The sequence below is a fragment of the Ranitomeya imitator genome, chromosome 2 (assembly GCF_032444005.1).
Source record: "Ranitomeya imitator isolate aRanImi1 chromosome 2, aRanImi1.pri, whole genome shotgun sequence".
Classification (NCBI taxonomy): Eukaryota; Metazoa; Chordata; class Amphibia; order Anura; family Dendrobatidae; genus Ranitomeya; species Ranitomeya imitator.
In genome coordinates this window covers 354,264,497-354,277,048 of record NC_091283.1, presented here as the reverse complement: position 1 = coordinate 354,277,048, position 12,552 = coordinate 354,264,497, and the positions used below count along the sequence as shown (strand labels likewise).

The following is a 12,552-nucleotide window of genomic DNA, read 5'->3' as shown; positions in this document are numbered from 1 at the left end:
AATTGCTGAATTTTGAGGAATTGTGACATAAGTGACTCAGTGAACATAATGTTGAATTTTGAGTCAAAGACCAGGAAATTCACAAGCTCTCGATCTTTTTTGAGAACCTGAGGTCATTCCTCAAAAAGCAAGCGGACAGAAAACTCAGAAAATGTGATAAATTCCAAGCACTGATTAGACATAAATGAGTCATCAGTCAGGATTTGGCCAAGAAATTGATATCCAGCTGCCAGGTCGATGGGCAGAAGTCTGGAAAAATAAGGGTCAACACTGGAAATAATAAGGCATAAACTTAATGTATTTGTGTCATGCAGCTGCAGTGCAGTACAGTGCAACCTCCACCAGGGGTAGCTTGGTAGGAAAGCCAGACTGCACACACAGAGCAACTGAACAGACGCCACCTAGTGGCGAGAGCGAGGTCAGGAAAGCCGAGTCAGATTACAAGACAGCACAATAGTACAAATGGAGTTAGACAGAATGAATAGTCAGGACATAGCAAGAGATAAGTAAACCAGGACGGGCAAAATACGGTACAATAGCGACAAACTGAAGTAGAGTCAAAGAGCCAAGCTAAGATCATAGCCAGGGAGTCAAGCAGATATACAAACAAACAAAGAGACACTTAGAAAGGGCAGGCAGGGCGAGAAAACAGACACAGGACAAGTCAGGGTTCACAGTAGGACAAACCAAGGGCTTCCAGAGTCAGGTTCACATGCCAAAGACAGAGCTATAGCTGACACCACCCTCAGGAAACCTGGGAGCTAAATAGCAAACCCGAGCCCAGAATGAGGCAGATCAAAGTTAACCCTTGACATGATCCACCCAGAGAAAGAGCAGACAGGACTAAACTCCGGAACGGATCATGACAGTACCCTCCTCTCAAGGGGGGGGGGGCCACCAGACCCCCAGGATAATGTGCATGAAATGCCCGGACCAATCGATCAGCATGGACAGATCGCGCCGGGACCCAAGATCGATCCTCAGGACCATAACCCCTCCAATGGACCAAATACTGAAGAGAACTACGGACCATGCGAGAATCCATAATCCGTTCTACTTCAAACTCGGTCTGACCATCCACAGAGACAGGAGGCGGAGGGGATGGAGATCCAGCGGAAGATGGTACAAAGGACTTAAGAAGGGATTTATGTAAAACATTGGGGATCCGAAGCGACTGAGGAAGGCGTAAATGAAAGGCAACTGGATTGACCACCTCAATGATCTCGTAAGGACCAATAAACCTGGGACCAAACTTAGCAGAAGAAATCTTTAGATGAATGTTCTTGGTAGACAACCACACTTTATCTCCTACCAGGAATATAGGTCCTACAGACCGTCGCTTATCAGCAAAAAGTTTATGTTTGCCCTGAGCCTTCCCAATGTTCTTCTGGACCTCCTTCCACACCTCCCCCAACCGTTGCACTGCCGTATCAGCCCCTGGACATCCTGAATCCAGCCTAGAAAATTCACCAAAATGGGGATGAAAACCGTAGTTACAGAAGAATGGAGAGGTGCCCGTGGACTGGTTAATCCGTTTATTAAATGCAAATTCAGCCACGGGCAATGAAGAACACCAATCATCCTGCTGAGATGTAGCAAGACACCTCAAAATCTGTTCAAGTGACTGATTGGTCCTCTCCATCTGCCCGTTGGTCTCAGGATGGTAAGCAGAGGAGAAGGTCAAACAAATACCAAATCTTTTACAAAATGCCCTCCAAAATTTGGACACAAATTGTACTCCTCTATCAGAAACCACACTCAAAGGCACGCCATGCAGTCGTACAACGTGCTCTACAAACAATCTAGATAGTGTCTCAGCATTAGACAATCTTGCCAGAGGTACAAAATGCGCTTGCTTACTGAATCTGTCAACCACTACCCAGATTACAGTTTTGCCATTGGAAGGAGGGAGATCAGTGATAAAATCCATGGACAAATGAGTCCAAGGTCTATCTGGAATTGGCAATGGCACCAATTCCCCGGCCGGCCGGTTATGGGAGCTCTTAGCACGGGCACAGGTATCACAAGCAGACACAAACTCAATAATATCAGAATTCATGGAGCGCCACCAAAACAGCCTAGCAATAGCTTTCCGGGTGGCAGAGATCCCCGGGTGACCACTAAGAGCAGAATCGTGGAACTCCCGGAGAATCCTCAATCGGTACTGAACTGGGACAAAATGCTTATTGTCAGGCAAAGAGGGAGGAGCAAGAGACGGAGCCTTTCGAATCTCCTGCTCCAATTCAGAGGATACCCCCGCAACAACCACCCCATGCTGAAGAATGGAGGAAGGAGGTTCGGGGGGTGATATCGGATCAAAACTGCGAGATAAGGCATCAGCCTTGACATTCTTGGAACCAGGCCGAAAAGTGATTGAAAAATGAAAACGAGAGAAAAACAGCGAGCGGCCACCTAGCCTGTCTAGGAGTTAACCGTTTGGCGGTTTCAATATAAGACAAATTCTTGTGGTCAGTAATCACGGTGATCTGATGAACCGCCCCCTCCAAAAAATGCCTCCATTATTCAAAAGCCAATAACTCCCGGTTCCCAACATCATAGTTCCTCTCAGCAGAAAAAAACTTACAGGAGAAAAAGGCACATGGTCTCAAGTTGGTCAAAGTAACGGGTCCCTGAGACAACACCGCCCCTTCTCCCACCTCTGATGCGTCCACCTCTACAATGAATGGTTTAGATGGATCGGGCTGAACTAATACAGGAGCAGACATAAAACATTTTTTTAATGTAATAAATGCTTCAACTGCCAAGGATGACCAAACTTTGAGATCAGCCCCTTTGCAAGTGAGATCGGTGAGTGGCTTGACTACCTGAGAAAACCCTTTGATGAATTTTCGGTAATAATTGGCAAAACCAAGAAAACACTGCAACCTCTTGGAGGTCTCTGGGTTGCACCCAATCAAAAATGGCCTGTACCTTTCCGGGATCCATCTGAAACCCATTCGCAGAAAGGATGATCCCCAGAAAAGAAAGCTCCTGGACACAAAACAAACATTTCTCTGGTTTAGCAAACAAAGAATTTCCCCATAACCGATGAAGAACAGCATGTAAATGATCAATGTGAGATTCCTTGTCAGGCGAGAAAACAAGGATATCATCCAGGTATACAACCATAAAGCGCCCGATAAAATCAGAAAACACATCATTCATGAAGTTCTGAAACACCGCGGGCGCGTTTGTTAGACCAAAGGGCATGACCAAATTTTCAAACAGGCCCTCGGAGGTGAGAAATGCCGTTTTCCACTCATCCCCTTCCTGAATGCGGATAAGGTTATATGCTCCCCTAAGATCGAGTTTGGAAAACCACTTAGCCCCAGACAATTGGTTATAGAGATCAGGAATGAGTGGGAGAGGGTAGGTATTTCTCACCGTAATTTGATTTAGTTCCCGGAAATCAAGGCATGGGCGTAAACCACCATCTTTTTTCTTGACAAAAAAAACCCCGCGGCCACAGGTGAGACAGAGGGACGGATGTGACCTTTGCGTAGGCTATCAGAGATATAGTTTTTCATAGCAGTACGTTCCGGGCCAGAAAGATTGTACAAACAGACTTTGGGTAATTTAGAACCCGGAATAAGGTTGATGGTACAATCATAAGGACGATGGGGTGGTAAGACCTCAGCCTCTTTTTCGGAGAACACATCACCAAAGTCGAAAGCCGAGTCAGATTACAAGACAGCACAATAGTACAAATGGAGTTAGACAGAATGAATAGTCAGGACATAGCAAGGGATAAGTAAACCAGGACGGGCAAAATACAGTACAATAGCGACAAACTGAAACAGAGTCAAAGAGCCAAGCCAAGATCAGAACCAGGGAGTCAAGCAGATATACAAACAAAGAGACACTGGGAAAGGGCAGGCAGGGGGAGAAAACAGACACAGGACAAGTCAGGGTTCACAATAGGACAAACCAAGGGCTTCCAGAGTCAGGTTCACACGCCAAAGACAGAGCTATAGCTGACACCACCCTCAGGATACCTGGGAGCTAAATAGCAAAGCCGAGCCCAGAATGAGGCAGATCAAAGTTAACCCTTGACGTGATCCACCCAGAGAAAGAGCAGACAGGACTAAACTCCGGAACGGATCATGACATTTGTTAATGAAAGTGTAAACTGATGAAATGCTGATATGTACTTCAGTAATAGAAACATCAGACTAAAAGATCAAAAAACACTTAAACAGCAAACAGTATTTTTAATGATGGAGTCTGTCTCCGATTTATGCTACCCATAGTTCAGACAGCATCATTCTCCTGGTAGGTTTATTTTAAGACTCTAACTAAGGTAAATATTGTAGTAAAGTTGCCTAACAAATTTCACAGACCAAGATCCATAGTGTAAATCTCTCACTATTCATAGCCAAAATGTCTACTAATTCTCCCTTAAAGAGAATGTGTCAGCAGGATTTTGCTAAATAAACTACATGTCATGTTGGGGCTGTTACACTGATTTAAAATTATACCTGCTATGAAGAATACCATTTTGTGCTTCTTGTGTAATTAGTGTTTGAAGTTTTTAGTTTGTGCTTTTGGGCGGGAATGTAGGTAGAGTATTGATGCTCTAGGCCAAAGAAACCAGGAAAAGACCTGCCCACAGGTCCACCCAGAAGCAGGAGCATGTTCCTCATCATAGAGACAGAGCGCAAGCCTGGGAGCCAGCCAGTCAGAGACAGGGAGGCAGCCATGGAGAAAGCCAGCCAGTGCGAAAGACACCCAGAGACAGTCTGTCTCTCTCTAGCTGGCTGTCTCTTTCTCTCACACTCTGGCTGTATCTCTATCTAGCCGTCTCTTTCTCTGTCTCTCTCTTTGGCTGTCTCTTACACTATGGTTGTCTCTCTCTCTATATGAAGAGACTCTGAAAAAGGACGCCTATGGGCGTTTGAAACATTTGTTGCCGCATGCCTTATGTGAACAATTCTTTCTGCCAGCAATTTTTAAAAGATGTTCTAATAAATTTTGGATTTTAAGAAAGAAGCTGGAACATACTTTTCTCTCTCTCTGGCTGAATCTCTCTTGCTAGCTCTCTATCTCTATGATGAGGAGCATGTTTGTGCTTTGGGGCGGCCTGTGGGCAGGTCTTTCCTTGGTTTCTCTGGCCTAGGGCAGGAAGATAAGACTTTGCCTACAGTACCGTCCCGGAGCACGAGCGTCTCATTACCTGAAAACTTCTAACACTGATTACAAAAAAAACAGAAAATGGATTTCCTCTCTGCCAGTATCATTTTAATCAGTGTAATAGCTCTAACATGACATTGCCTGTAGTTTACTTAGTAAAATTCTGCTGACAGGTTCTCTTTTACAATTTGCTCAATCTGGGGTCCATGGGATGTTTATTGGACACAAAAAATATCAATGAAAGATGGTCATTTTGTTTTTTGCAACAGGCTAATAAGCTATATCAGGCTTCGTACATATTTATTAGAATAATCTCCCCTTTGTGTCTGAATCCTGTCTTATGTGTACGTCTTTAATGTATTACGTTTTTGGTTAAGCTTTTTCATACTGTTATTTCTTAATTTTGATTGTACTCCATATTATTGAACTGGATTACGTTTAATTTAACTTGTTTTTAAGATTATCTGGATGCATACTGAAAAATCTAATAAATGTACAGGTATAAAAAAAATATATATAATGAAAGATGGGCACAAACAGAGGCAGACATGCTTATAAATGGAAACTGTCACAATTCCAGTGAGTGACAGCTCAGCCTCCCTATAGAATCCGGGTCACACTAAGCTGTCAATATTGTGAGTGACAGCTCACCCATCCAATCTGAGGCAGGGGTGTGCTGAGCTTTCAGTATTGTGAGTGATAGTCCAGCTGCCAATGAGGGCATGGGCGTGCTGAGTTTCTTCCAGGTGTCTCCAGCTCTGGGTGATTACCTGGCTATTTAGTGGCTGTCAGTAATTTTTGCCAGTCACAGCTTTAGCTTGGTGGTGTGTGTGCGCCTTGCTTTCCAGTGCTTGGTTTCTGATGTTTTGCTGCACCCCCTTAGCTTTGATCATCCGTTTGCCTAGCCCTTTTGTCTTGATCTGTTACCTTCCTGGAATTCTGACTTCGGACTGTGACTTAGGACTTAGGTCCTATTTTGCGCCCTCAATGACCTTTTGCCCCTTTTGGGCCTACTCACTTATGTAGGATCTACTGTTCATATTCTGGAGCTTGTATTTGGTAAGCTACCTATTGTTTTTTCATTCAAGCACGGCAGGTCTGTTTCATTGAGGGTTATTATGTGGGTGTCTCTTGCATTCTCATTGTGTGAGAGATTAGTCATTTGTTAGTAATGGTATGTATAGCCACTGAAGCCATCTGAGTCTGGTTTAAAGGTACCTTCACACTCAGCAACTTTACAACGAGAACGACAACGATCCGTGACGTTGCAGCTGTCATGATATGTACTTTTGCCCTGTCCTGTATTTGAATAATATGCCATTTGATGTATGTAACTGTTCTCTGGTTTCTATTAGCTGTAATTTATGTATTTTCTTGGCTGGGAGTTCACCTGCAACAATGTCTCCTTCCCCCTTCCTCTAATGTAATTAAGCTTTGTCAACATCACTAGTGGAGGAATAGCCATTCTTCCTCACAGCAGGTGGCTAGTCAAATGTACATACTACATAGACTACCTGGAGCCCACCAGTCTAGAATCTTCTGGTGGACCCAACCATTGAATAGAAGGTGTGACCTCTACCCCCCTTCTTGGGCGGATCCCTGGAGCTCAGACAATCCATTCTTATTTTGAGATCAGATGTGAGTTGATCCTTGAAGGAGAAGGAGTGGGGATTCTTAGCTGAGGCAAGACCCCACGCCCATCTGGGACTGCGGAAGCGAACGGGGCGAGACTTGAGCTGAGGACATATCTCGTCGTTCGTGAGATTGTTTTGGGATCCATTGGACTAATTGTGGACTATTGCTTTGTTACCTGGCACAAGGATTATCGGGAGGTGCCCCCGAACCTGTTCCATTGGACTAATTGTGGACTCTGTAGATCTACCTGCATGTGTTGTTCCAGCGTTCTTGATAATAAATCTGTTGAATCATCCCTTGGCCTGTTGTCCCTTCTTGCTCTGCCGTACACCCCGTCACAGCAGCGTCCTGGATAGCGATCTCGTTGTTTGACACGCAGCAGCGATCTGGATCCCGCTGTGATATCGCTGGTCGGAGATAGAAGTCCCGAACTTTATTTGGTCGTCAGGTCGGCGTGTATCGTCGTGTTTGACAGCAAAAGCAACGATGCCAGCAATGTTTTACATGGAGCTAACAACCAGCTACAACGATAAGTGAGTCGCCGTTACGTCACTGGATCGCTCCTGCATCGTTCTGGAGCTGCTGTGTTTGACTTCTCTACAGCGACCTAAACAGCGAAGCTGCAGCAATCGGCTCGTCTATATCGCTGCAGCGTCGCTGAGTATGATGGTACCTTAAGGTTTAAAGCTTTATTATGAGCTTATGTATTGTCTTGTTATGTCACATGTGTGACTATTTTAATGTTTTTTGTGTCTTTTTGTATCCAATAAAATTTCTACATAATATCCATGCTTTTGTGGTGATCCTCGCCTTTTGGCCTATATCTTTTTCTTGGATGATTTGGTGTCACTAAGACTATAGGCCGTGGTAGGATCCCACTAAGATTTTCCTGTGGTGCCCCCTCAATCTGTGTTACATCAATATGGAGATCCGCGCACCTGTGGTGGTTGTTGGTGAGCTGGCTTTGCTTTTTTCTCCTCAGTATGACTTCTCTGATGCATAATAAGATCTATTTTAGCCCTATAACATTTCTCACAGTCTGAACATGAATACGGCTTCTCGCCTGTGTGAACTCTCTGATGTATAACAAGATGTGATTTCTGATTAAAGCATTTCTCACATTCTAAACATGAATATGGTTTCTCCCCAGTATGAGTTCTTTCATGTGTAACAAGATTTGATTTCTGCTTAAAATATTTCCCACATTCAGAACATGAAAATGGCTTCTCCTCTGTGTGTTGTCTCTGATGTCTAAGAAGAACTGATTTCTTATTAAAACAATTCCCACATTCTAAACATGGAAATGGCTTCTCCACTGTGTGACTTCTCCGATGTGCAACAAGATTTGACTTATTTGTAAAACATTTCCCACATTCTGAACATGAATATGGCTTCTCCCCTGTGTGAGTCCTTTCATGTATAAGAAGATGTGATTTCTGCTTAAAACATTTCCCACACTCTGAACATGAAAACGGTTTCTCTCCTGTGTGAATCCTTTGATGTCTAACAAGATCGGATTTCAGGTTAAAACATTTTCCACAGTCTGAACATGAAAATGACTTCTTTCTTGTGTAAATATTTAGATTATCATCTTTTTTAAATTTGTTATCAGTCTGTAATGAGTCAGAAGATGGGACCGATTTAAACGGGTCATATGGCAGATCTTGGCTATAAAAGGTTGAGGGTATATCTTCGATAATTACATTCTTTTCATATATATCTGGTGTGATGCCAAAGTTATCCGATTTAAAAATTGAAGATGTAAGTTGTTTCTCTGATCTTCTGGTATATTCATCTGATAAAAATAAAACTAATTATTATTTAGAATAAAATAACCTTAAACATTATATTCCTTACAACATTTTTTTCTAATAAATGTCTACATCAAGTACAAGTTGTATAGAAAAAAATTAAATTGTTCACTAGCTAAGACATCGGTGACAAAAAAAAGTTCACATTCTAAGATCTGACTTCTGAGCAAGGACCAGTAGGTCATAATGTAAGACCACCAGGCGAGTTAGTCTCTATTAGTTTTCCAATTCAGAGTTGAAGCCAGCATCTTCATATTTTCATGATTCACTTTTCCTGTCACCAATATTTGTCGAGAAATGTTTAATTGGAGAATCATTAAGGGACATGTTAGTACCATTATGTGGTGTCTCTCTTGCTCAGTCAATGATAGGTAAATGCCTTATAGTGAAGAACAGAGGAGCTCTGTGGTAATGTTCGAAAAAGTAATGACTTTGGAGAAAGTGCATGTGTATCACATGTGACTATTGCATCTTGTATCCTCAGTCCAGTGATGTGCTGCAGGGACCACATGAGCATTGTAGCTACAGTGTAGTACAGAGAGTTTGGAGAGAAGCACTGGCGCAGCATTCAAAGAGATAAGTAATGTTTCTCTTATTATTTCATCACATTTCACTCCCGCTATGTAAGGAGATAAGTTGAATGGCAAGCAAGAATGCTTTGACCACTGTGTAAGCCCATTTCATATAAATCCAAAAATGTTATATGTGTAAGTGGATCAGTAGCATAGTGAAGCATAGGTGATATCTGGGCCAGAGAGGTGGATCTGAGTGTCGTCTGCATACAGGTGGTACTGGAAGCCATGGGACTTTGAGTTGTCCTAGGCCAAGGGTATAGATGAAAAAGAGTAGGGGGCCTTGAGGGACTCCAACAGAGAGAGGGTGGGCTGAGGAGGCAGTGTTGGAGTGGGAAATGCTAAATGTGCAGTGGGAAAGGTATGAGGCAATTCAGGATAGGGCAAGATCTTTGATGCCAAGGGAAGAAAAAATCTGTAGCAGTAGGCAGTGGTCGACTGTGTCGAAGGCAGAGGACAGGTCGAGAAGGAGGAGGATGGTGAACTGTCTGTTAGCTTTGGCTGTGAGTAAGTCATTAGTAATTTTGGTTAAAGCAGTTTCGGTGGAGTGGTGGGGGCGGAAGCCAGATTGGAGGTTGTCAAGAAGAGAGTTAGAAGAGAGGTGGGAGGAAAGTTGAGCACGGACAAGTTGCTCAAGGAGTTTGGAAGCAAAAGGGAGCAGTGATATGGGGCGATAGCTGAGCAAAACAGTTGCCTCAAGGTTAGGTTTTTTGAGGATGTGTGTGATGGTGGCATGTTTGAAGGCAGAGGGAAAGGTACCAGAAGATAGCGATAGGTTGAAGAGATAGGTTAGGACTGGAATGAGCGTGTTAGTGAGGTTAGGGAGCAGGTGGAAAGGGATGGGGTCAAGTGCACAGGTGGTGAGGTGTGATTTGGAAAGGAGGTGAGTAAGCTCTTCTTCAGTGATGTTGGAGAGGGAGGTTATTAGGGAAGGGCAGAGGTCTGGTATATGGAGTGGTTGGGGTAGTGGAACAGTAAAGGTTTGCCTTGCTTGGTCAATCTTATTTTTGAAGTAAGCAGCAAAGTCCTCGGCAGAGATTAGGAGAGTTGGAGGAGGCAGTGGTGGGCAAAGTAGAGAATTGAATGTGCTGAACAGTTGTTTTGGGTTGTAGGATAATGAAGATACAAGGTTTGTGAAATAGGTCTGTTTAGCAGAGGTGAGGGCCAATTTGAAGGCAATTGTAACTTGTTTGAAAGCGGTTATTAACGCATTTTCTAATAATTATGGTGCTGTAACTGTAAAACCTTTCTTTCTGTCTTCTACTTCCAATAACCTTATCTTTTCAGGCATTATATTATCAAATAAATGCCCAGAATCTGGTTCATAATGCATACTTTAAAATTCAAAAGTGTTGGAGGACATGAGTATTCTGATCTGAATTCGGACCTTAGCCTTGTTCTTACCTGGTAACGGTCATGCTACTCCTAGTTTCCACCTATCATACACCTTGAGGTTGAAGATTGAGCATGAAAGTAACGTTGGTGAACTGTGAATAGTAATAAAATTTTGATTCCTTGCATTGGTCATCCTGAAACTACAGATGGGCCGAAGAGGCTGGTATATGTTATTCACTATTAATCCTGAAGGTGCGCATTTCAAGGTTTTCAAACCTCTTCATCAAAACCAAACCACAATAAGGTTTGGTCCTAATGGAGAGGTTTGAAAACCTTGAAACACGTTGACAAAGTAAACCGCATAAATGTTTCACATGCGTGTGTGATTGTATCTTTGAACCTTCGGCAGTGCGGATTCTGAACCACAGTATTCCAACGTATCTCCTTTGTGGTGCTTCTGTAGGAGATGTGACTGTCACAGCCTCATCAGGTGAAAGTACCTATAATATTTTCTACCACTTGGTTATCAGATAAGACCCTATTTGCGCATTTAGTTTCTCCAGTTTTACCATTTGATTTTGTCTTTTAATCCTGACAGTCTTTGAGGAAAGATGGAGAATATTCAGGTTCTGTTATTGTTCAATTGAATATTAAAAGTTTCAGAAATTTCAAAGGCTTTTTTCTCTTATTTCAATGGACAACAGACAACAAAAGCAAGAGAATTATTGAAAAGTATGCTACAAGTTAAAAGAGATACATGTAGAATTAGGGTGCGGTTTAGTGGTATCCATGAAGAGACAGGGGTCTTCCAAGACATGATGTTAATGTTTCATGGTCAGGAAATACCGGATTACTTACCGGTAATGCTCTTTTATAGAGCCCATGACAGCACGCACTAGAGAGAGGGGATCCGCCCCTAGGAACAGGAAGCCTACAGAGAGATAAAAGGGGCGGCCGCCCCTCGCTCCTCAGTTGCATTACAGAGAATAGGAAGAACCGCCGCCAGGCTTCAGTTAATAGGCTCAGTAATATGTACATATTTACAAATTTAAACTATATTCTACTATTAAACACCTCACCACCAAGGCACCTCGTGCTACTATAAAAAGGGAGGGAAGTGAGTGGGTGCTGTCTTGGGCTCTATAAAAGAGCATTACCGGTAAGTGATCCGGTATTTTCTATTCGCCACGACAGCACCCACTAGAGAGATTTACAGAGACTATTATTTGGGTGGGTTCACCGTGTCAAGGACCGATATTCCCAAGGTCCAAAGGTTAGATCAGAGGAGGAAGACAGGTCTAATCTATAGTGCTTATAAAAAGTACTAAGTGAAGACCAGGTTGCAGCCTTACATATAAGGTCTATTGGTACTTCTGCCTTCTCTGCCCAGGAAGTCGACAACGCCCTTGTAGAGTGTGCACCCACATGTAGTGGTGGATCTCTTCCTTTAGCTTTATATGCCAGGATTATGGCATCTCTGATCCAGCGTGACAACATATTCTTTGTGACTTTGGAGCCTTTGTTTTTACCCTGGAAAGACACAAAGAGAGCCCTACTCTTTCTCCAGTCCCTAGTTCTTTCTAAGTAGGCTAGGACAGTCCTCTTAACATTTAGGGTATGAAGTTTCTCCTCCTCTGAAGCTGAGTGGTCTTCATAAAAAGTAGGCAGGAAGATCTCTTGGGATCTATGAAACTTAGTAGCAACTTTAGAAAGATACGACGGGTCCGTCTTTAAAATTATTCTGTCAGATGTTACTGATAAAAACGGAGTGTCTATTGACAAGGCTTGGAGATCGCTCACTCTCCTAGCAGATACCAATGCTACTAGTAATACTGTCTTTAATTAGATATTTTTCAATGAGGCTGAATGAAGATGCTCGAAAGGGCTCTCTGTTAATGCGTCCAGGACCAAACTTAGATCCCATTGTGGGACCTATGGTATATGGATCGGTTTTGACCGTTCACATGCAGATATAAAACGGGATATCCACCTACTGCCTGCAATATCATAATTGAAGAGAGCTCCTAGAGCTGAAATTTGAACTTTTAGAGTGCTTGCAGAGAGACCTA

General features: G+C 43.0%; 1 protein-coding gene across 1 annotated transcript in view; it reads right to left on the bottom strand.

Annotated features, from left to right (window-relative positions):
- Positions 1-5,166: 5,166 nt before the first annotated feature.
- Positions 5,167-12,552, bottom strand: part of LOC138663768 (oocyte zinc finger protein XlCOF8.4-like) — a 45,192-nt gene continuing 37,806 nt past the window's right edge. The window contains exon 5 of the mRNA XM_069750107.1: positions 5,167-8,560. Coding sequence (XP_069606208.1) covers positions 7,683-8,560 — 878 coding nt within the window. The 3' untranslated portion in view covers positions 5,167-7,682. The remainder of the gene's footprint in view (positions 8,561-12,552) is intronic.